At 32.3% G+C, this 22,606-nt stretch overlaps 2 protein-coding genes and 6 non-coding genes across 8 annotated transcripts; 7 read left to right on the forward strand and 1 right to left on the reverse strand.

The window, feature by feature from the left end:
• Nucleotides 1-13: 13 nt before the first annotated feature.
• Nucleotides 14-10,162, forward strand: LOC126673703 (ATP-dependent DNA helicase SRS2-like protein At4g25120). Its single transcript, XM_050367938.2, has 28 exons — nt 14-238; nt 336-990; nt 1,106-1,147; nt 1,305-1,468; nt 1,741-1,933; nt 2,518-2,574; nt 2,663-2,768; nt 2,854-2,987; nt 3,104-3,178; nt 3,318-3,443; nt 3,539-3,670; nt 3,756-3,839; nt 4,688-4,801; nt 4,921-5,021; nt 5,450-5,516; nt 5,827-5,877; nt 6,173-6,250; nt 6,528-6,737; nt 6,834-6,872; nt 7,071-7,142; nt 7,219-7,305; nt 7,383-7,439; nt 7,744-7,949; nt 8,030-8,123; nt 8,928-8,978; nt 9,146-9,208; nt 9,585-9,707; nt 9,823-10,162. The coding sequence occupies exons 1-28, from the start codon at nt 111-113 to the stop codon at nt 9,910-9,912; spliced, it is 3,399 nt and encodes a 1,132-aa protein (XP_050223895.1). The 5' UTR covers nt 14-110; the 3' UTR covers nt 9,913-10,162.
• Nucleotides 10,163-10,435: 273 nt separating this feature from the next.
• On the reverse strand, nt 10,436-13,008 carry LOC126675196 (protein ORANGE, chloroplastic). The gene is made up of 8 exons (XM_050369803.2): nt 12,602-13,008; nt 12,396-12,510; nt 12,188-12,304; nt 12,004-12,090; nt 11,722-11,798; nt 11,428-11,555; nt 10,897-11,033; nt 10,436-10,798 (listed from the first exon to the last, which is right to left on the reverse strand). The coding sequence occupies exons 1-8, from the start codon at nt 12,814-12,816 to the stop codon at nt 10,721-10,723; spliced, it is 954 nt and encodes a 317-aa protein (XP_050225760.1). The 5' UTR covers nt 12,817-13,008; the 3' UTR covers nt 10,436-10,720.
• A 4,641-nt stretch (nt 13,009-17,649) lies between these two features.
• Nucleotides 17,650-17,752, forward strand: LOC126676045 (small nucleolar RNA Z107/R87). Its single transcript, XR_007640220.1, has one exon. It is a non-coding gene; the product is annotated as a small nucleolar RNA Z107/R87 (small nucleolar RNA).
• A 91-nt stretch (nt 17,753-17,843) lies between these two features.
• Nucleotides 17,844-17,942, forward strand: LOC126675958 (small nucleolar RNA R30/Z108). The gene has a single exon (XR_007640139.1). It is a non-coding gene; the product is annotated as a small nucleolar RNA R30/Z108 (small nucleolar RNA).
• Nucleotides 17,943-18,008: 66 nt separating this feature from the next.
• On the forward strand, nt 18,009-18,105 carry LOC126675957 (small nucleolar RNA R30/Z108). Its single transcript, XR_007640138.1, has one exon. It is a non-coding gene; the product is annotated as a small nucleolar RNA R30/Z108 (small nucleolar RNA).
• A 54-nt stretch (nt 18,106-18,159) lies between these two features.
• LOC126676052 (small nucleolar RNA snoR31) lies at nt 18,160-18,252 on the forward strand. The gene has a single exon (XR_007640227.1). It is a non-coding gene; the product is annotated as a small nucleolar RNA snoR31 (small nucleolar RNA).
• Nucleotides 18,253-18,343: 91 nt separating this feature from the next.
• On the forward strand, nt 18,344-18,439 carry LOC126676039 (small nucleolar RNA snoR31/Z110/Z27). Its single transcript, XR_007640215.1, has one exon. It is a non-coding gene; the product is annotated as a small nucleolar RNA snoR31/Z110/Z27 (small nucleolar RNA).
• An 89-nt stretch (nt 18,440-18,528) lies between these two features.
• LOC126676046 (small nucleolar RNA Z107/R87) lies at nt 18,529-18,624 on the forward strand. The gene has a single exon (XR_007640221.1). It is a non-coding gene; the product is annotated as a small nucleolar RNA Z107/R87 (small nucleolar RNA).
• Nucleotides 18,625-22,606: the final 3,982 nt, after the last annotated feature.

Raw genomic sequence — 22,606 nt, forward strand, 5'->3', positions numbered from 1 at the left:
GTACATTTGAGAGGGAAAACAACACAGTGCTCCGCTTATTACAGTTTTGCGCCGTTTATGATCTTCGTCGTGGAGCTTAGACTGAGCACCAATCCATCACTGTAAACTACATGTCAAAAGAGAACGGTTATGATACTGCCAAAGTCATCACGCCGGAGCAGAGGGCTCGAATTTCACAGAACTTCAGAGCCGCCAAGGCTCTTCTCTCTCGCAAACGGCCTCTTGATTATTGCTCCAAGTTAGCATTTCTAGCTCTCCAAACTATTTCAAAACCCTAATTTACTCATTTGTGTATTCAATATTAACAATTATTTGCGTTTTAATTCTATTGATAGGGATGCAAGAGGTGTCGAGTCGCCGTTTCAGGTTTCTGGTGCGAAACGAGTTCCGCTTATGGAAATGCAAATCAATACGCCGCCGTTTCTTGGAAGTGGAGCGAAATCAAAAGATAGTCAGTTTAATGATAAGTCTTGCTCGAGGATAACTGGTTCCGTTTCTTATGGTGATGAATGTTTTTTCGATTCTTTTACTACTCCTATACAACAACCGCTGTGTTCAGGCTTAAGTGATAATAATTTATCTATAGCTACTCTTCTAGATGATGATTTTGATGAGTCTATTTTGAAAGAAATTGATATCATATGTGATCAAAATTCTGCTACAAAAATTGAAACGCGGAGTGAAATTAGTAGCACTAATCATGTCGAAATTGAATGCAATAATGAGGCAAATAATAAGAGTGATTTTGATAGTTTACGTTCAATTACTGTTGTAAATGAGGATGTAAGAGGAGAAGAAGGTACTCTGGGAGCCTGTGATGATCTGGAACGTATAACTGAGGTTAAAGATAATTCGCAGACGGTACAATTTAATAATATGCCTGAAGATTACTCAAAATACTTGCAGTCTTTGAATGATAGGCAACGAGAAGCGGCTTGTACTGATATTTCTACCCCTTTGATGATTGTTGCTGGCCCAGGAAGTGGAAAGGTTCTACTATAAATCCCTCTTGCACTCACAATTCACATGCACATGGAGTAGTTAGTCTCTTGCTTTGGATTCTATTTTTGTAGTTATAGCTGAATTCTTCTGTCTTTGATTGTAGACTTCCACTATGGTTGGCCGAGTTTTGAAGCTTCTTAGTGAGGTATTGGTATTGCAAATTTGAGCTTCAATCTTGATATTAATCATATATTCATATCTTTGCTTTTCATTTTTCATTTTCTTTTATCTAGAAAAGTCTATTAGGTTGTTTATGATTTGTGCTTATGTTTTGTTACCTCTTTACACCGAATCATGACCAGGGCATCAGTCAAACAAATATTCTTGCAATGACTTTCACAACTGCGGCAGCTTCTGAGATGAGAGATCGGATTGGGCGCGTGGCTGGGAAGACAGTAGCTAAAGAACTTACAATCAGTACCTTCCATTCATTTTCTTTGCAACTTTGCCGTTCACATGCAGAGAAGTACGAATATTATGTTGCTGTCTGTAAAAATCTAAATTTGGATATCTGTTGTAGTGTTGTGTATTGTGTTTCTTTGTTACTCAAGTAAAATCCGTTGGCGTTGCCATTTCTAGTCATCTTAGTACCTATTGTGATAACACATTACTGTTTAAGATTCTAGTTTTAGACATATTAGCCACTTTTCATTTCTGTATATTGCATAATGATTGTCTTAAATGTTTCTAGCTTTTAGATTCTTTTAAAAAACTGAAAATTTGAAATTCTTGTTACAGGTTAGAGCGCACATCAGAGTTCTTAATATACGGGCATGGGCACCAAAGACGAGCAATTATAGAGGCTGTGCGCCTATCAGAAAAGGAAAAGACGGACGAACAAAATTACAGTGCCGATAAACCTGTTGAAGCTTCTAATGGGATAGAATATTTTAAAGACAAGTCAAAGAAATGGCAAAAGTTTGTAACCCAGGTTAAGTTGTTAGTTCAATTATGAATTTTTCCATATGTCATGGTTTCATACCTTGTAGATGTTTCATAAAATAAGTAGAAGTTTGTTCGTTTTAGAACTTCTGCAACTTTATGTTGGTCAATTTAGTGCTCATCATGATTGATGTGTTTCTCAGCTTATTTCTATTGGAGCCTGATCAACTTTAGGCATCATTTCACTTATGGTGACTGAAGTTAACATTGAATTTCTAGCATGTCACTGAACTTCAATTATATCAATAATCTTGCTCAACTTTGATTGACAACAGTATTGCTTTTTTAAGTGAGAATTTTTACTTTTTGGCTTCTTTCATTTACATGAGCAATATCAGATGATGGTACTTAAAATCTTAATTGTTGCCATTTTGTTTTACATAGGACGTACTGCATGAGAATCGGCAATGATTCTTATTGTACAATAAATATTGTGGACTCTATTCCTTTTTTTTTTTTGAATTCCTTCTATTCCTTCTATTATTTCCTTTTAACATTCAGAAGAGTATATTATTTGTCCTGCCGCAAGGAAATAACATCTTTCACATCATTTATTAGTGTTCTCTATTTCAGGCTAAAGCTTCAGGAAAGACACCTGCTGATTACCAGAAAATGGGCAATGAGACAGGAGTAAGCTGATAAACGGACATTTTGTTCTCATTACATTCTAGGAGTGTTACTACATTACTTTTGTCTCTTTAACTTGTCTTTGGATCAGGCTTTGATACTTCGGAACTACACCGACATATTGAAATCTTGTAACGCACTGGACTACCACGATTTGATCAGCTGTTCCGTGAAGTTGCTCACTGATTATCCTGATGGTCAATATCGTCCAACTATGCTTTGCAATTAATGCCACTTCTTTTATTTACTGATAGCTAACTATTGTCATATTATCCAATTCAGTATTTAAGGAGTGCAAGGATTCTTGGAAGGCTATTGTGGTAGATGAATTTCAGGACACAAGTTCCATGCAATACAGTCTTCTACGACTTCTTGCATCTCATAGTCACATAACTATTATTGGTGACGATGATCAGGTCTACTTTCCATCTCCTGAGCCCTAGATACAGAAAGTAATTTCTGTTTGGTTCTTCGGCGGTCCTAGTTCATACTTGTGCTTTATTAATCAAAGTCACTTTAATTTGTTCTGCAGTCAATTTTCAGTTTCAATGGAGCTGACGTTTCAGGGTTTGATTCATTTCGTCAAAACTTCCCAAATTACAAAGAGGTATTACCTGTCCTCTCTGGCTGCTACATTTTATGATTTCTTTGGTTGTTTCCTTGATGATGTAACAAGCCGTGTATCCACTAATTAACCATTAATTATGAAGTGCTAACAATTAATTTATAATACCTTTATTCTTTAGATTAGACTCAACAAAAACTACCGATCCACACGCCATATTGTTGAGGCTGCATCTTCTCTTATAAAAAATAATATGAAAAGATGTCGATTCAAGGATGTTGTTACTGATAATTCCTCCGGATCTAAGGTATTTTGATATTACTCGAATTATTTGTCATTTGTGTTTCCCCTCTTTTTATTGCTTTTGGTGATTCAGTTTCTGCACTTGGCCTAAATATATAGATAATCATCAAGGAATGCCAGACTGAGCCTGCACAATGCTCGTTTGTTGTTGATAAGATATTGGAAATGGCATCTGATAAGTCACATACTAAAGACATTTATGGCAACATTGCCATTCTTTACCGGAGGCAGGTTGAGTTTACATTCCAAACTTTTGAAGTGTGCAATAATGAATAAATCTGCTAATCTATGTCTTCTTTTTTCCTTTATACAACAGGTGTCAGGAAGAGTTTTTCAAATAGCTTTTCGTGACAGAAAAATACCATTTAATGTTCATGGCGTGGCCTTCTACAGGAAAAAGGTTTCCTTCTTCTTTCAGATTTCTAAATCTGCATCACCTTATATCCGAGTAATGCATGCTTTCTTATGTTGTTTGCCTAAACTGAAATTGTCTATTTCATCAGTTTAAATTTATTTCTAGAGAGTAGTTATTGATTTTAGTATTTTTCATTCTAATATGACTATCAATTGTCACCTCATCGGAGCTAGTAAAGGAGTTGAAATTTTGAGCAGCTTCCTAATTGAAAGGAACTATACATCAACATTTATGACAAAACAATGCTGCTGATTTAGCTCGCGTTTGTGCTACTTTTGCCATAAGGAATCTCAGTAATTAGTTGGATTGGGCTTGGTTATCTTTTTGTGAGTTTTGTGTGCTTTTACATCATGTTAATCATTTTACAACTTGAGCAGTTGAGATTTGCATGACTACCAGGAAAAGTTGAAGTAGTTGCAAACTGTGCTATTAGGGTTTTTGCTGACCAACTTGCTGCCTCAGCTGCTGCAATGATTTTATATGACTGTTAGGAATAAAGCATCAGTCAATAATTCTGATTATTGATTTTTTGTTATGACTAAGATAGCAAACCCTTATAACTTTTAAATGTAATTTAGCACTTTCACTGATTGATCTGTGAGGTCATTTGCTTTCATTTTATTTTTATGTTAGAAGCATTTGTGAGTATTCGGTAGAATGACAAATGGCCTAGAAGACATGGTCGGGGACATTGTGAATTAATTTTTTTATTTGATCCACTTTACAAAAACAATTATAATCTTTCTTCTGATTCTGTGTGTTGATATTTGCGCTAACATGCATGCCTAATAATATTAACATATCAGCCATCTATGGGCATTTCTTTGTGACAGGTAGTTAAAGCCATTATTTCTATGCTTAGAACCACATTACCGGGATGTGATGATGGCCCGTATCGTCAAGTTTTTAAGGCGTTTCTTCCATTTGAGAAGGACGAAAAGAAGAGGGTATGTGTTTATTTCTTCCGTTTCTCATGCTTCTGTGGAAAATAAGATATCCTCTTGAATTAAGGCTATTTTACTACAATCTCTCCATCTCTCTCTCCATCTCTCTCTTCTTTTTGTAGGTTATTGATCATGTTGATAAAATCTCAATGATTAGAAAGTGCAGCTTCATATCTGCTGCCAGTGACATCTTTAGTGCAAAGATTTCTGGTACCTTCAAGAGGTTCATGTTATTGAACTTTTTTCTGCATATTCATGTGAAATTATCTATCTTGATGTGTCTATCAATTGGGGTATTGTTCTATAGATGTTACCACAGCAGAGTACAGTTTTCTTTTGCCATTTGAATTTCATATTATGTTATATGTCAATGGTGCAAAAACTCCTTTCTTTTACATTAGGTTGCATGCAAGTAAGAGTTATGATAAGTTTTTTCTTCTTTTTAAGAAGTATGATCGTAATTGAATGTTCTAGATAATCTTTTTAAACTGCAACGTCTTGTAAGCACATAATTATGAGATTGTGATTGTATATGTAAAGCACCATCATGGTAATGTAACAGATTTAGATGCTATTGAAAATTGAACTTGGACATGGCCTGGGAAATCTCACTGCTGATTGTGTTCTTGTTGTCTTCTTTCTTGTTAATAGGAGTCAACTAGGTCAAGGACGCAAGGTGCTGTTAACACTTGAGATGATATCAAAACTTGTTCACAGGGTAAACTTATAAGTATTTGTATTACTCTTGTTGTCTTTTGTATTTTGAAGCATCGGATTACATATTACTAAAAACGATTAGTTTCTGCAGAAACTGCTCCATGAGGAAATTGAACTAAATTATTGTTCTGTAATGCTTTTAGTAAAGCAACTGGAAAATACCTCCTCCATTTTACCAGTCTATTACTTTTTCTTTTTCAAATGATAAATGCTAGAAAATTCTCCAAATGGAATTTAGTGTCATTCAATCTGAAGGATTTGGTTTATCCAGTTATTGTAGATGAATTTATTTAATTGGTCAAATGTTTCAGGAACAATCAATTTCTGCTGTTATAACTTCAGTGTCAAATATGGTGCCTCAGGTTCGTATCTCCTCCGCTTGCTTTTTCATGTCAGTTTCTATTTGAGTTCATAACTTCACAAGTACCATCGCTAATGGAAAGTCAATGCTGCTATTGGAGCCAATCTTATTCGGTAGCCCTTAAAAGATATATTCATTTTTAAGTACTTGTTACATTGATCTATGCTATATAACTATAATGATCATGTGATTCTCAGGTTGGTCATAAAAAATGATAATTCTTCACGTTTTCTTCCTTTTTGTGGTGTATACTCGCATGCCGGTTTGGTGCTAATAACCTTTTTTTTCCATCTTAGAAATACCTTCTTGAGCAGCGGGCAGTGGTTGACGTTGATGGTAGGAAATTGTTGAATGAAGACAATGACATTAGATCTGTAAGTTTTTGTGCTTATGTTGTTAGTCCATGAAAGTGTCTTGTTTGTTGTTACTTGCGAGTTGCGACTAGCAAGTTAATGCTAGGATCCTAACTAGGCAGAACGACTGTTAGAATATCAATTGTGTTTAAAGAACTATTCATAGGAACCAAGATGTTGTGCAAATAGGTGAAATGGGAGGTCTGCTTAAATCATTTCCGTAAATTTGTATTGTTAGCAAATTGAAGCCTATCCTGATTTTTGACATGAAGTTGGCACTCGCTTAACTGCCTTGCAGGTCCTTCAGTACTTATTGGATGATGTGTCTGAATTTTTGTCAATGCAATGTCCTATAAAGGAAGGTGTTGGGACGGTTAAAGAGGAAGAGAAAGGTTGCTTTAGGACTCTCAAAGCCTTTGTTGATTTCATAACAGAACGAGAGAAGGAAAATTTTCGTTCTCGGAGACAAGAAAATAATAATTCTGTTACCTTGACTACCATTCATCAGGTTTATTTGTTCAGTCTGTCTCAACTTTATCAATGCATGTGCAGATTTTGTATTTCCGTAACTTTAATTTCCTTCATCTCCTTTTTTCCCATGCAGGCAAAAGGCTTAGAATGGGACACTGTTTTTATTGTAAAGGTACATTTTAGCTTCATTCATTCACTACTTTTTATTGACCAATCAATTTTGGAAAAAAAAATGGAGATATAGTTTGTTTGATCCGTCCTGGCATTGACATGTTATCATTGCTAGCAAAGTAAATCATTGTAAATCAGTTACTCATGTTTTTTCCCTCCATATTCATTATATAACACATTCACATTTGGACTGATGCAGGCAAATGAATCTGAGATTCCTTTGTTGCACGAGTTCAAAGGAAATATACAGGAAAACGGGACCTCAATTGAAGTAAGTTTTAACATGCACTGAGAAGTTTATGTTAGTTTGTGGCGCTCTGCTAGTCATCTTCACTCTGCAATTGTAGGAGGAAAGACGTCTTTTATATGTGGCAATGACTCGCGCTCGAAAGAATCTATTCATTCTGTATTGCACAGTGGATTCAAATTGGCAGGTTTAATCTTCACAAACTACTTGTACTATTTTTATATGCTTACTGTCCCTTTTGATTGAAAAAGCAAGTCAGTTCAGATGCTTCAACCATCACGATTTCTCAAGGAGATTCCAGATCATCATCGGGAGATTCAGGTGCATTTTATTGGTTGTAGTTTCAAGTTCTGCTTATATTGAAATTAGTACTCAGTTGAATGAGTATCCATTTTACTGTTTATAGAAGCTAAAAGCTGGCAGCTTCTGTCCAATCTACATATGGGAAAATAGCACCTAAAATTAATTGAAAAAATAATGTTCAAGATAAATCAATCGGTCATCTTAGTCGATATAATTTATGACTATGACAGTATCAGCATCCATTTCTTTATCACCAATTTTATGTTCGTGTATTTTGTTTGTCATAATTCTCACTTTGAAATTTGGGTCCTATTAATAACAGGCCGAAGTAAGTGTACGAGATCTACAGACAAAACCTCAAGATATTTCAGAAGAACCTGGCAACTTTACTAGCCATTTACATGATGAAAAGGAACTTTCTGAAGTACACATGGAATCTAAAGATTCGTCCGACATTCAAATCAATACTGACATAAACGAATTGAAGGACCCAATAACTGATTATTATGGAAATATGTTTTTGAAACGGTTTGCTCTACTCATACTGTCATTTGAAGCTGTCAAATGCCTGTAATAACAAGGAAATTATCTCTGCCTTTGTTATTCAGATTTGCTGTGGAGGAGAGATCAGTTGTTTCCCACTTATTCCATCAATGGGCCAAGAAGAAAGCATTTCAAAATCCTAAGAGATTGCTTGACAAGGTACATTTTGGTCATTTTCAAGAATTTTTCACCAACTGCTTTTAGTGTGGAGAGCGTATGTTGAGATGCACGCCATGGGGTCAATTTGCACTAAAATTATACTTTCTCCGGCGCATCCATGTTTGCAATGGAGTAGATTGATAGGCCCAAGTTCACGCATTATATTAAACTTCATTACTAATGTTCATTCTCATTTCTTTAAAAAGCCTCAGCTGTGTTAAAATGTCTGAGCACAAAGCACCTAGTTTTGGTTGGAGTCTGCATGCATGTCTCGTTTAGATCAGAGACTATTTCTCCGATGCTCGTATGCTGCCTTTTTGTTTGCTTTATGCCAACTTTGCATACTATATGTCACCTGTTAGAATTAAAAGAACAGGTAAAAAATGACTAATGGTGATGTTTCCTCAAACGATTTGAACTCTCTAAGCATCATCCACATAGCTTTCTCTTTCTCCTTTTTGGGTTTTTTTCCATTATTACAACAGGGGAGGAGGATGATCAAATCTGGGATTTCCAGGTTTGAATATAATATCCATATTGTTAGGCTGTCCCTGTTGTGTTTTTTGAAGAAAAAGAACTATTTGTTGGTAATTGTTCTAACTTTTAAGTAGTACTGCAACTCAATATGGCAATGTGATCTTGAATTTATGTTCTTGCCTTTTGCTTGAGAAATGTACTTCAAATTTTAGTGAACAATTAATCTCTGGAGTCTGGATTCCATCTGGCTTTGCAACATTTTTATATGCAATTTATCTACTGGGTGTTTATTCTGACCTCTCATGTCTTACCTCATTAAATCTACAGATTGGATTTGTTATTGATGAGCGTCTGAGGATCAATAAAAACAAGCATAAGGTCATAACTTATCCATTCAAAACTTGAAGCACTTCCTTATCATATTACATTAGCTCACTGCTAAGAGATAATATGAAGCTAATTTGTCTTTTGATACCTGATATTCAGTTGCAATCCCCTAGAAGAAATTACTTATTATGGTTCTGACTTCTGACATAACTTTTCAGGATGTTTTGCGCGCACTGAAGACTTGCTTGAGCTGTGATGAAGCATTTCAGCATGCAGAATATGTAAGCATTATGCTGTTTTATTAACCCTACTTTCTCTTAGAATTTCATTTAAAATTGTAAGATCAAGGAAAATGCCATTTTTTATTTATATTTTTTTAACTAACTTAATTTTTTATGCAAATCATGTGGCTAATAAATTTTTAAAAAGAAAGTAATAGTTTTTAACAAAATTTAATCATCTAAGAATATTATAATAGTTAACAAAAATAAATAAATTCATGACAATTTGGTGAAGTTTGCATTATTTTTCATGAATTTTTAAAGAAAGTAGTAATTACTCTGACAAAAACAAAATAACACTAAAAGGCGATACTTTTGGACCTTCCATTTTGCATAAACAGATCTTTCTCACTTTATTTATTATATCTTCTGCTAGGTACTAAGATGGGAGAAAATTCCTGCTGATGAACGTGCCCATTTGATGCGGGAGAAACAGGAGTACTTCCAGAAATTAAGGATTGAGAACTCTATGGGCACATCTGCGCCTACATCAAAACAGGTAATTACAATTTGATTGAATTAACAAACTGGTTCAATTCGTTGCGACTTGCGAGCTGAACTCATAATTTGGTGTCACTTTCTTAGTTAAAATAATTGGTTGCTATAAATTGCAGATTGGGTACTTGCAAAATTTGGGATGCACTGTAGTCCCCACATCACGTCTCCATGCCTCTCGTTTAATCGAACAGTACAAAGCCCTGTGACTGGCTGCATTATTAGAAGCCGCCAACATACAACTGTAACTGTCATTGTTATCATTAAACATTTTGTTATCAAATATGTAGAAGATCATGCTTTTCCTTTTGTGGATTTCGCTGCTTGTTTAGGTCTTAATCCACTTGGTTTTTCCCGAGTAAAAGTGGTCGATTTAGTTCACTTCTTGTGAACTTTCTAAAAATTTCTGTTCCATCAGTTTTCAGTTTTAAGAAATAAAAAATCGATCTATTTTTTTAAGTTCATTTTGTTCACATCACCGTTGTTATTACATTCCTCCATTAAAGCCCCACTGATATAAACCTCTAGGATATTATGTCACTATCATAATTAATCAAGGGAAATTGATGTTTTATCTTCATTGTTGGAATTGATAAATAGGACAAAGGTAACGAGTGTTTGCTGATATGACCAAGGAAATATCCAAGATTAAGTTTGGATAAAGCAAGTGTGCACCTATTTACAAGATATGAAATCTTATCCACAGCAATATTCTATCAAAACATTCCAACATAAGAAAAAATGCTTTATTTCAAGGTAACTGAATGCAAATATCAGTACATCCATTTAAAATTTCTATGATATAAGATAAAAAAAAATCCGCCTTTTTTAACTAATAGAACACAATTGATTGGGCATTCCATGCCCTTAACAATCTTCAGCCATTTGTTCATGTTTTGAACTATTCTTCCTTATCCTCTAGGAATTTAAGGCTAAAGAGCATGAGGCAATCATAGCCTATCCGGGATCAAATCTAACCTTTGCGGTCATTCCCAATGTGAGTCTGAAATACACTTGTTAATCAAATGGGTCAATTCGAGGGTCGTGTTCACTTGCCATAGCCATTCCAGTGCAAAGGCATGTGGGGCACATGACCTGCGATAATAAAGATACAAAAGGAAAGTTTAATTCAGCAATTTTCATATATTCCATCTATTCAAACTTCATAGAAATGATTTAATGTGAAATGAAACCTTTCCAGCTCCTGAACAATTTGAACATCTTTCTGTCTTTGGTGCTGGCAACGGGTGATCCCCTCCACTGACTGTTGAAACAGGTTCAATAAGTACAAGTGCTCCGGTGCTTGAGCAACGAGCACAAGCAAGATATCCTGCATTCAATGGGCATAGATTAAATATAAGCACAGTCGGTGCAATCACATCTAAGGCTCGCCTTATATGAATGTGCTTCTAATCTGTTGTAAGTTCAATCTTCATCCAGTGAGAATTGAACAATTCAATATAGAGTAACAAATACCATCCATAGTTTAGTTGAAAAATACACAGACTCAATAATTGAGCAAGCATATACAGACTAATGGAGATGCAGCTTAAGTTATGCTGGATTGAAGTACGACAGCAGAGTTACCACAAGTACACAGACACATCACTGATTATCATCATGAATGTAGACAAAAGAAGCCAAAATAGGCATAAAGAAAACATAATTAAGACACGCATGGGTGCAGACGCAAAAGGGGGCGGTTTAGAGAACAGATAACATACCAGTTCCAAGGCAATATTTGCATCTCTTGTGTTCCTGAAGTTTTACGTTATTTATCTCAACTACCATCAGGGATGATATCACACCAACTGCTCCTCCAGAGAATGATGCCACTATAGGATCAACCTGACTGCAGATAAAATGCAACATTGGTTAGTACATGGAACGATAGCATGAGAACTGTACCAAATTCTAATATATCAAGCATTAACTAAAAGCTGATAGAATGATAGCCGGAAGCAAATCAGAACAAAAGCATGGCACGGTGGTTAATTGGACCAGCGTATGCATCATACCTCAATTGCGATGGCAAATGAACATTATGGATAAAATCTTCATATGATGTACCGCCTATCCCCAACTTAAGCTCCAGCTGAAATGTGAAATGACCAATATTATACAACAAACGAACAATCGTCATTAAACCTCAACTTAGCAGTTGACTTTCTTGTTTTAGGTTTCCTTGCGCTTTTTCATTCTTTCAAATCTTATACCTTGGTAAAGTTTTGCATTGTCCTAATTTAAAGAAATACAATACTACTTAAACAATTCAATGCCAGCTATTCAAACTGACTTACAGTGGGTGCTAAAAGACCGCCGAAAAGGATAATCCCCGCAATAAGAGAAAAACAAGTAGCATAATACAGCTTAAGATTGGCTGCACTCTGCATTCAAATATTAAATCCATGTAATCAACATCTTAAAATATAAAACCACTGGCGTATATAAACCACAATAGTAATATTAACAAAAAAAAGTTACCAAAGGAGGCAAAAAGGGGATGAATGAAGGGAAATTAGGAAGCTCATTCTCTTGCTCTTCATTAAATATCCCAATTTCAGCATTCTTTATTCTCTGTTGTATCCTTAGCCTACGAACCTACAAAATTTATGAATTTAACATATGCATATACAACTGCAATCTGATGTGAACATAGTAATAAAAAAAATGTAAAGATAGAGCAAATTACCTCCTCCATATGCAAGAAAATTTTGTTGCGCCGACTCCGAATATTATCTTGAATTTCTTGAAGTTCCATTTTAGCAAAGTCTTGAACTGTTTCAGGCCCTTCTATTATACAAAATCTACACTCAAAATTCATGTGATCGTCAATCAACTAATAAAATCATGTGATTAGATCACACGAGCTAGCTATATATAATATTAAAAACTTACCCGGCAAAGTTTTTGTCGGTGGAGTCAGAGTTAATATTAACAGAAGGATCAAACTCAGGAGAAGAAGAAGAAGCCATAGATCGGCAACTCGAGCGGAACTTGCGATTGTTAAAATATAAAACTCTAGCAGTTGAAGAATTATTGTGAGGAGCATGCAGGCATAATAGCGGCTTTATAGGGTAAGAAACCGCTAAAACTCTGCCTAAAGTTCCCATCTTTATTGAAATGGCGGTGATGGTATGTCTCTATATATTCATATATTGGTGATAATCTAAGCTATATAAGAGGTATTGAATTGAAAAATGTGTTGGTAATGGTGATGATATAGAGTGGGAGAGTGGAGACAAGAAGAGCATAGGAGTTGGGCTCATTTCATATTTACAAGGTATCTTCTTCATTCTTCAGTGGTGACAACTGAGTTGGCTTTGCCACGTGTATGAACAACTCTTTTTATAATTAAAATTGTTTATTTTGGGTGGAGGTGATTTTTGTGGCCTTCTAAATTCTGACATATTAAAAATGCATTTTCTCCGACAGGGACCTCTGTTTATGGATAAATAAATATATTCATCAATTCTCTTTCAACATAAATTCAATTGTGTTTGCAAATGTTATTCAATTGTGTTTCCATGAACTTTTTAGAATATAATAATTTTTCTCTTTGTATTTGGAGTTTAAAAAAAAAATCATAAAATAAGACTATGCAAAACTTAAATGGAGCACTACATTTAAGCTTATACAATATAATTATAATGATATTGTGATAATTTTATTTTAAATGAACATTAAATATGATTATTTTTTCTATCTTTATGAAATAATAAAGAGTGAATGATAAAAAAAAACCCTGAAACTTAACACGAAATATCAAATAAGCCTAATCTCGCAAAAGTAGATCAAATCACCACAGAACTATGCAAAAACTTATCAAATACCCCCTTCTCCATTCTCACCCTAGAGAGTGAACACACTCTCCGATTTTAAGTGGTTTTGGATGGTTAAAAGTATAAAACGGTTCTTAATATTAATTTTATTCACAAAAATGATATTTAATTATTTTTAAAAATATATTATTTCTTTGATGCACTATTTATATAGGATCAGGTCGGGTTTGGACCGACCTACATTGATTCTTTACAAAAGTCCAAGTCCGTTCATAATATGACAGTTTTTTTTTCCGGATCGGATTTAAAACTAAAAACCATTACTCAAGTCCGCCCAAAAGACGGGCCGGGCGGATATCCTGGCCCATAAACAGGTCTAGGAGGGAGTGTGTCAATTGGTTCTCAAATGCAGTGACAATACTGAGGAGTAAATAACAAAACTATACAAAAAAAGGAACAATATAACAAAAATGCTAAGTTATCTCTATTATTACATCACCACCTAAAAAAGCTAAAACTTTACATTTAATACCTTCCCAATGAAAATGCAACACATGGCACATACAAAATAAATAAAAAAAAGTCAAAACGCGTCAGAATGGGTCAAAAACGCGTCTGACTTGCGTCAGTCACGCGCGTCAGAAACGCGTCAGTCACGCGTCAGTTTGTCAAAATTATTCACATGTATCATTTATGTATCCGAGATGTATCGGCAATGTATCAAAAACATATTTAATTTTAAAAACAAATATATATGCATACATATACACCTAAACACACATACTATTTATATTTATTATTTATATCCATATAAGGTGTATGTATAACATATTTTAAATTAAAAGATACATGTATCACATACTTTAAAAATACATAAATTATGCTACAAAATAGTATCCATAAAAAATGTTCTTCCAATTACATGTTCGATGCGTGCCTTGTTCTTTTATTAATTATGAATATATATACATATATTTATTCACACGCGCACGCGCACACACACACACATATTATTTATATGTATTAATAATGTATCATTAATGTATATGTGTAACATATTTTAAATTAAAGCTACATGTATGATATATTTTAATTAAAATTTACGCATCAATAACATTTTAATTTGTTACTCATATCATTATAATTTGGTTACATTTTTTTAGCTCATTTGCCTAATATTTTAAAATTATGTGTATCTTATATGTATGTAGAAGATATTTCTAACATATTTTAAGCATTATTGTTTCCGATATATCTATCAAAATATATGACGTGTATCTGAAATGTATTTGTAGCATATATCATATTAAAAATTTATGTGTTCCATATATATATATTAGAGATTTATCTAACAAATACAAGCAAGAAACATGTTAAAATACGTTTAATAAATTAATATATATTTAAAATGTATACATTTGAACTGTTTTTTGATATGTATAATTTATATATTAAATAGAAAAACACAAATATATTTAAGATACATTTTAGATGCGTCATATATACATCTCATTTTTTCAAGGTGTGACTGAATAAACTTAGTTTTTAAATTCATAAAATGACCTAGAAAAAAGTGATGCTAAAAAGTTATAACTATCGCCCAGATAAGCATTTCCTTATATCTTCAATTATTGTAAACCATATACCAACAGTTACTCTACAACTATAATGATTCACTAGTTTAAAAATCGATCGATGTATCTACAATATATCAACAATGTATCGGTAATGTATTATTGATGTATTATTGATGTATCTGTAATGTATTATTGATGTATTATTGATGTATCTGTAATGAATCTACAACATATCGTTGGTACATCTATGATGTATCATGTGATGTATCTATAGTGTATCATTGATGTATTCAATATATATATATATATACATGATATAAATAAAAAAAGATGAACTAGTAACAGTATAATGTCGTCATAAAATTTTATTCAATAATTGTTTAAATATTTTTTTTGTAAAAAGTTCTAACTATCGCTCAGATAAGCATTTCCTTATATCTTCAATTATTGTAAACCATATACCAACAGTTACTCTACAATTATAATGATTCACTAGTTTAAAAATCGATCGATGTATCTACAATATATCAACGATGTATCGGTAATGTATTATTGATGTATTTATGATGTATCTGTAATGTATCTACAATGTATCGGTGGTACATCTGTGACGTACCATGTGATGTATCTATAGTGTATCATTGATGTATTCAATATATATATATATACATGATATATAAATAAAAAAGGATGGACTAGTAACAATATAACGTCGTCATAAAATTTTATTTAATAATTATTTAAATATTTTTTTTAGTTTTGTGTCATATATATTTTAATTTATATAAAATATTTCTTTCTTCTTTTGTAAGTTCCTTTTTTTTCAAATGTACTTCATTTGCTATTTTACACAAAAAATAAGAAAAAAAGGGTTGAATTACTAAAAATATATAATTATAGTTATATAATTAAATTTAACATATTATATTATTTCTTTCTGTAAAATTAATATGTCATGTAATATTTGTGTAAAATAATTATTCAATTTTGCAAACACTATTCCACTTTCTTTTTTTTAACTAATTTACGCTTTATAAATTTATATTTTTTTTTCTATCAACTATTTCGATTAATTTTGTAGAGACAACTATTGTGCTATTTATATAGTGCTATGTATATTTATACAAAGCGAATTTAACAGTTAAGAGTAAGAAAATAATATATATATATATATATATATAAAAATAAAAAAAGATGAACTAGTAACAATATAATGTCGTCATAAAATTTTATTCAATAATTATTTAAATATTTTTTTTAGTTTTGTGTCATATATATTTTAATTTATATAAAATATTTCTTTCTTCTTTTGTAAGTTCCTTTTTTTTCAAATGTACTTCATTTGCTATTTTACACAAAAAATAAGAAAAAAAGGGTTGAATTACTAAAAATATATAATTATAGTTATATAAGTAAATTTGACATATTATATTATTTCTTTCTGTAAAATTAATATGTCATGTAATATTTATGTAAAATAATTATTCAATTTTGTAAACACTATTTCCACTTTTTTTTAACTAATTTACGCTTCATAATTTTTTTTTCTATCAACTATTTCGATTAATTTTGTAGAGACAACTATTGTGCTATTTATACAGTGCTATATATATTTATACAAAGCGAATTTAACAGTTAAGAGTAAGAAAATAATAAAAAAAAACTGCCAAAATTTTGAATAAAATTAGTCAAAAAAAAAACAATAATAGTTAGTGAAAAATTTAAAAAAATGAAAAAGCAAAAAATGACGAGAAATAGAAATAAAGTGTTGAGAAAAAATTAAAATGGTAAAAAAAAGCCAACAATAATAGTTAATTAATTTTTACAAAAATATAAAAAAATTGAAGACATTTAAAATAAAGGAATATAATAATTTTAATATATCAAACAATAAATAAAATGATATTTTTATTTATGTTAAATAAATCATCAAATCTTCAAAAAAAATTAAATAAAGTACTAATCTTAATTATGTGAGTCGTATATGCATAGGATAAGAATATTTTATATAAAAAAATAAAACAAATGGGAAGCCTTAGATAAAAAAAAAGAGAGCGGAGAGCCATTGGATAGAAATATAGGAAGGACAACTTAGCATTTTATGAGAAAAATAGTGAGAGTTTGAAAGGAGGAGGACACGTGTAAAGATTGGATGACACACGTAAAAAATGTAATAATTTATCATTAACAACTCTCTAATGTAAAGAGCAAATTAGCATTGATGAAAAGAAATTGACAACTTAGCAGTTTTGTAATAATAGCCCGCAATTAGCTTATATGTGTAATTTTCTCTATACTGAGAGGCTGGAACAGCAAGAAATCAAGTAAAGGCCAATACAATACAATCTAAGCCCATCTAACTATAGTGAACAAAAGCCCATATAGTAAACAAAACACATGAAAGAAAACCCTAGTTATGTACTGTGCTACTATAAATAACCTCCAACCTTCGTCATTAGCTTCGACAGTCGCCCACTCGAGGTATATTTTTCTTCAGATTTCTCTTAGCTTTAGTATAGCCAATCTAGTTTTTAATTTAATTTTCAAAAGAGTTAACATTGTTTTGCAATGAATGAGAATAAGAAAAGATCGCAGTGATGACTCAGGAAATTCAAGCTCAACAGACCGGAATGCAGGCTTCTCTTCATTGAGATGTTTGCGTGTCGATATTCCCGCTGACCTGAGCGATCTTCTCTATCTCTCACATCTGTTTACCTAACTGTTTTAATCTCTTAATATTTATCTGTTTTGGTTTTAAAAGTTTTAATTATCGGATATGTTTGAGATTACGATGAGGATTATCAGCTCCCTCTTCTGATTTAAGGTTGAGGAAATCAGCCGGCAGAATCGAACCTAATTATTATAGCCACCACTGAGTAATCTCAATCTCCATTTTCAATTTTTGTGAATTAATTTCATTGTTAAAATTAGTTAGATTGGGAAATTTGAGTTTGCTATGAGGATATAAAGCTCCCTCTTCTGATTATTATGAAGAAATTTGCTGGCAGAATCGAACCTAAAATTATTAGCCACCACTGAGTAAATTCATTTCCCTAATCTTTATTTTTATTTTTAATTTGAAGTGTATTTAATATTGTGGATGAGGATGAAGCAATCAATATCTAATCCAACACTTGATCTGAGACTTTTGTAGTCGAGTGATGTTAACAGTATTGACTTCTGAATCTGCTTCTCATTTCAAAAATTTGTCAATTAATTTCTAAAATGTGAATAAATTGTTTGGCTATTGGAACCGTATGAACTGTAAAATGTTGATCTGAATCATCAAATGATGAAAATTGGAAAATCTTAGGACACCTTCCTACATAGCTTGTATAGCTATGGATGAGAATAATATTATCCGTTCTGATGATGATTATTAATTATAAAGTTTTAATTTTTCATGGGACAGATATTATTTTCTTGATGGGATTGTTAATTTGCTCTCAAAACTTTAATTAGTGTTGATCGCAGTGATGACTTTTTGTAATTCAAGCTCAACAGACCTGATTACAAGCTCTCAAATGAGAGCGTGTATGTCGATAACCAGCTCTGAGCGATCTTTATATTCCATACTTCACTTAATTAAATTAAATTGCCATTGTACTTAATTAAATTAAATTGCCATTGTACTTAATTAAGACCCATTCAACATCTCAATAGAACACGATGACAATGAAAGATAAAAAAAATGAGATTGGAAAAACAATTACAAGAAATTTGGTAACTCAAACTGCTAATAAGGAAACTGTTACATATAGAAAATGTAAAAAAGGAATAGTAAATGAAAATGAAAACTGAAAAGTAATATATTTAAGTTACCTTGCATATTATACAAGATTATCAAATCAATAGATTTCAATGAATATGATTAAACAATTGTTAAAATTAATGAGATTGATGATAAAATCGACTGCAAAAATGAACTCGGGCAAGGTAGAAGGACATCCCACCTTATGATGGGATGCAATTCTGATTTGTCCTGCCTAAAAAAATCGGAAAAAAGTAAAAATATAAAATTTATGCAAAAAATTTACCGTACTATCTTGTTCTCTTATAGTTAGACCGACATTTTTATTCAAAATTTTTGTTATTCATTTTTTGTGTTTTAATGTAAGGGTATTTAGATAAAAAAAGAAGAGATAATGTCTAGTAATTTAGGAACGGTAAGTAATAGCCCACTAAAATTTTGTAAACTACACCATAATAGTAATTATAGTCTCTGGCGATAGTCATTTAAGGGGAATTAGACCTTGCACTTCATGATGTCTTTAAAGAGTAATTACCAATGACAAAATTTAGAGGTTAAAAATTAAGAATGATTATTTTTTTCATAAGTTTAGGTTCAAAATACTACTGCTTCCGTGATGTTATAAGAGTCAATTGTTTTCCGCGACTATTGATCAAATTTACTATTTTTTCCTTTCGTTAGTTTTTATTTTATTTTGAGAAACAAAACAATATTGTTTTGCTTTATATCATTATGAAGAACTTCAACAAGGAAAAAGAGAGGACTACTTCATTCCATGCACTCAGACATAAAATCGATCGCTTTAGCTAAGCCGTGAGCAGTCGAATTCGCTGAGTGTTTTATAAAAGCGTAGGACATAGAATCCATAGAGCTTAAAAAAATTATAATCCAAAATAATATCAGAAAGATAAGAACAATCTTTCCCAGGATGTTTAAGGCAATTGTTAATTCTTGATAGTCCGACTCCGTCCGCACATGAGAACAACCATTATCTTTGAGTCAACTCAACGCTCTCAAAATCCGATTGCTTCAGCAACTCTAGGCTCCAATTTTCCCATCAAACCAGCATGCTTTGCTACCATACACGAACCCTTATGATCCCGCACCAAGAACCCACAGGAATTGAAGTCAGTACTTTAGCCATCGCTGCATTGATATTGCACATAACATATATACCCTTCAACTGGCTTGACCCAAGAATTGACAGCAAAGGTATTACAAATAGAGGACGGGTCATTCTTAAGACTTTTGGGTTCTCTTTAATACTGGAAGAAATTACTTAAAGAAGCTGTTCAATATATGAAATATTGATGTAAGATTTTGAAACTTTAGGCCCTACAATATACCAAAATCTTTGGTAGAACGCAGGGTTGAGACCATCAGGACCAGGACTCTTGTTTGGATGCATAGAGAACAAAGTAGAGTGGACTTCTTCATTGAAAAAATCCTTAGTAAGCTCAAAATTATTGGTATCAGACAATATTGAATAAATAAGAGATAGAATACCAGACATATCACTAGAATTAGAAGTGTAAATTGACTCAAAATAATTTATATAATTTTGTCCGAATCTGAGTTCTAGTTACACCAGTTTTCCCCTTCATTTTTAAGCTTGTGGCCTCCTTCTGTTAGTTAAGTCTATTAGTTGACTTAGTAAAAGCGTTTAATTTTTAAAAATTAAATTCAATTTATTTCTAGCAATAAAACCTTTTGACCAAGTCAACTAATGAAATTAATTGATAAAAGAAAAAATAATGAATTTGATCAAACATTAAGGACAAACAATTGACTTTTTAAACGTCATGAAAATGATAGTATTTCACAACTAAATTCATTTTATACATACAATAATACGACCGTAATACTACCAAACATGCTCTGCAATTTAAATCTTGTGTCGTTTTTATTTCATTTAAATATTTAATGAATACCACAATGTGCACTCATTAGGGAATTTGTGTAGTTTGCTTAGATTTATGCCGACATCGGCCTTTATCGCCATCACTCATTCAATTTAATTTTCCATGAATTTCCCTACACCGTGCAAGTGCTGCTTTCCTTTATAAGCCAAATATTGGATTTTTATTGCACCAGCTATCTCTGGTAGTATCTAAAATTTAGCACCAAAAACAACCATAAAGAGCTGCCTAAGTGGCAAACAACAGGTCAGTGGATAAACGTGTACATGGACATAGACATGGGGCTCTCTCATATAGGATCCAACTAGTTTTAGATATTATCTATAGCCTTCATATTCTGTTCTCCACCCTTTTGTGCACACCCATACTTTTAAATCACTCTTTTAAAACCTAAACGTGTGGCTAAATCAGTGTGACCACTGATTTAGAATTCAATCACGTATAGCATACCCGATTGGCCCAAGTTGCCTAAAAACATTAAAAATTAGGACTCTCTCGAGTTCATTTGAATTTAAGAAGGTCGCATTCATGATTTACAATGTAGATTAATTTGATTAAAATTGTACTTTTTTAATCTACATCGTTCGTTTTGTAATGAATAGTATAAATCGTGAGCATCACTCTTCAAATTCAAGAATTTGCACTAACAGTTTGCTTCTCGGTTTCGTTTTGCAGAGAAAACAAAAAAGCAGAGGAAAAATATGACTCAGCGTTGACTGAATTTTGAAGTCGATTCTGCCCATAAATCACTTGCTGAATTATGTAATTTAACAGATAATATATTCTATGCAATTCCATTACCAAATTGGCATGTCAGACTTAGGTGAGTTGTTGCGCCAATTGCGCCAATCAATTGTGTTCCAAACTTCCTATCATAAAAACATAAAAAGATATGGATATTGAAAGTCCCTCAAATTTCGCCTTTTTCTCACTATAGTCCTTACATTTTAATTCATAACTATATTATCTCCCAGCTTATATTTTATATCCAAATTATCACTAACATCACTTCAACTCTATTTTCATCAAAAAATTAAAATGCCAGCTGATGTCCTATTTAAACTGATAATTTTGTTTTTACGCGTTGCCATTTTTCTAATCCAAATGGTCATCACGTTATTGATTTGTATTATGGGTACAAAATTGAAATGACATAAGAGATAATACAAATATAATATGAAAATTGAAAATAAATATAATTATAAACTGATGTTTAAGGACTTTAGTGAAAAAATTAAAAGATTGTGGATGAAAACTACCTTCTGTTTTGTGAAGGACAAAATTGAGAGAAATAAAATAATAGCACATGGATTGGGCCAAGATAGTGGAGAGAGTTATGGTCCAAGTTTAACGGGGTCCAAATTGACACTAACTTGGGCCCACACGGTTTCGGGCTATTGATAAATCTAGTCACTCATCTCATCTCATGACCGTATGCAAGTAGGGCCCAATTAACACCGGCCCTTAACGTTGTAATATTTGCATGTGAGTTTCCATTGTGTATGCCCCCTATATTCTAGACATTTTTTAAAATTATATAAACGTTTTTTTTTAATTTGTAAATATAGTTTCATTGAGAGAAACTGAAATGTTTTGGTTCCTTCAAGTCCAACTGAAAATAACATATTCTGAAAAAAATTAAAAAAAAAAGGTTGTGCCAAACTGAATTTAACATGTATAATTGTCTCGGTAATTTCTATCAATATAACCTGCAAAAAAAAAAAAAAACAGAAAACCAAACCTTTGCTTGAAAAATTATTGTAATGCTCAAGTTATTATATTATAAAATATTTTTTTTGTCGATAGATAGAATCCAATTGCGTCAGTTGTTAGTAGTTAGATGTTAAATTAACCTTAAACCACCTACCTACTGA

This window comes from Mercurialis annua, linkage group LG3 (genome assembly GCF_937616625.2).
Source record: "Mercurialis annua linkage group LG3, ddMerAnnu1.2, whole genome shotgun sequence".
NCBI lineage: Eukaryota > Viridiplantae > Streptophyta > Magnoliopsida > Malpighiales > Euphorbiaceae > Mercurialis > Mercurialis annua.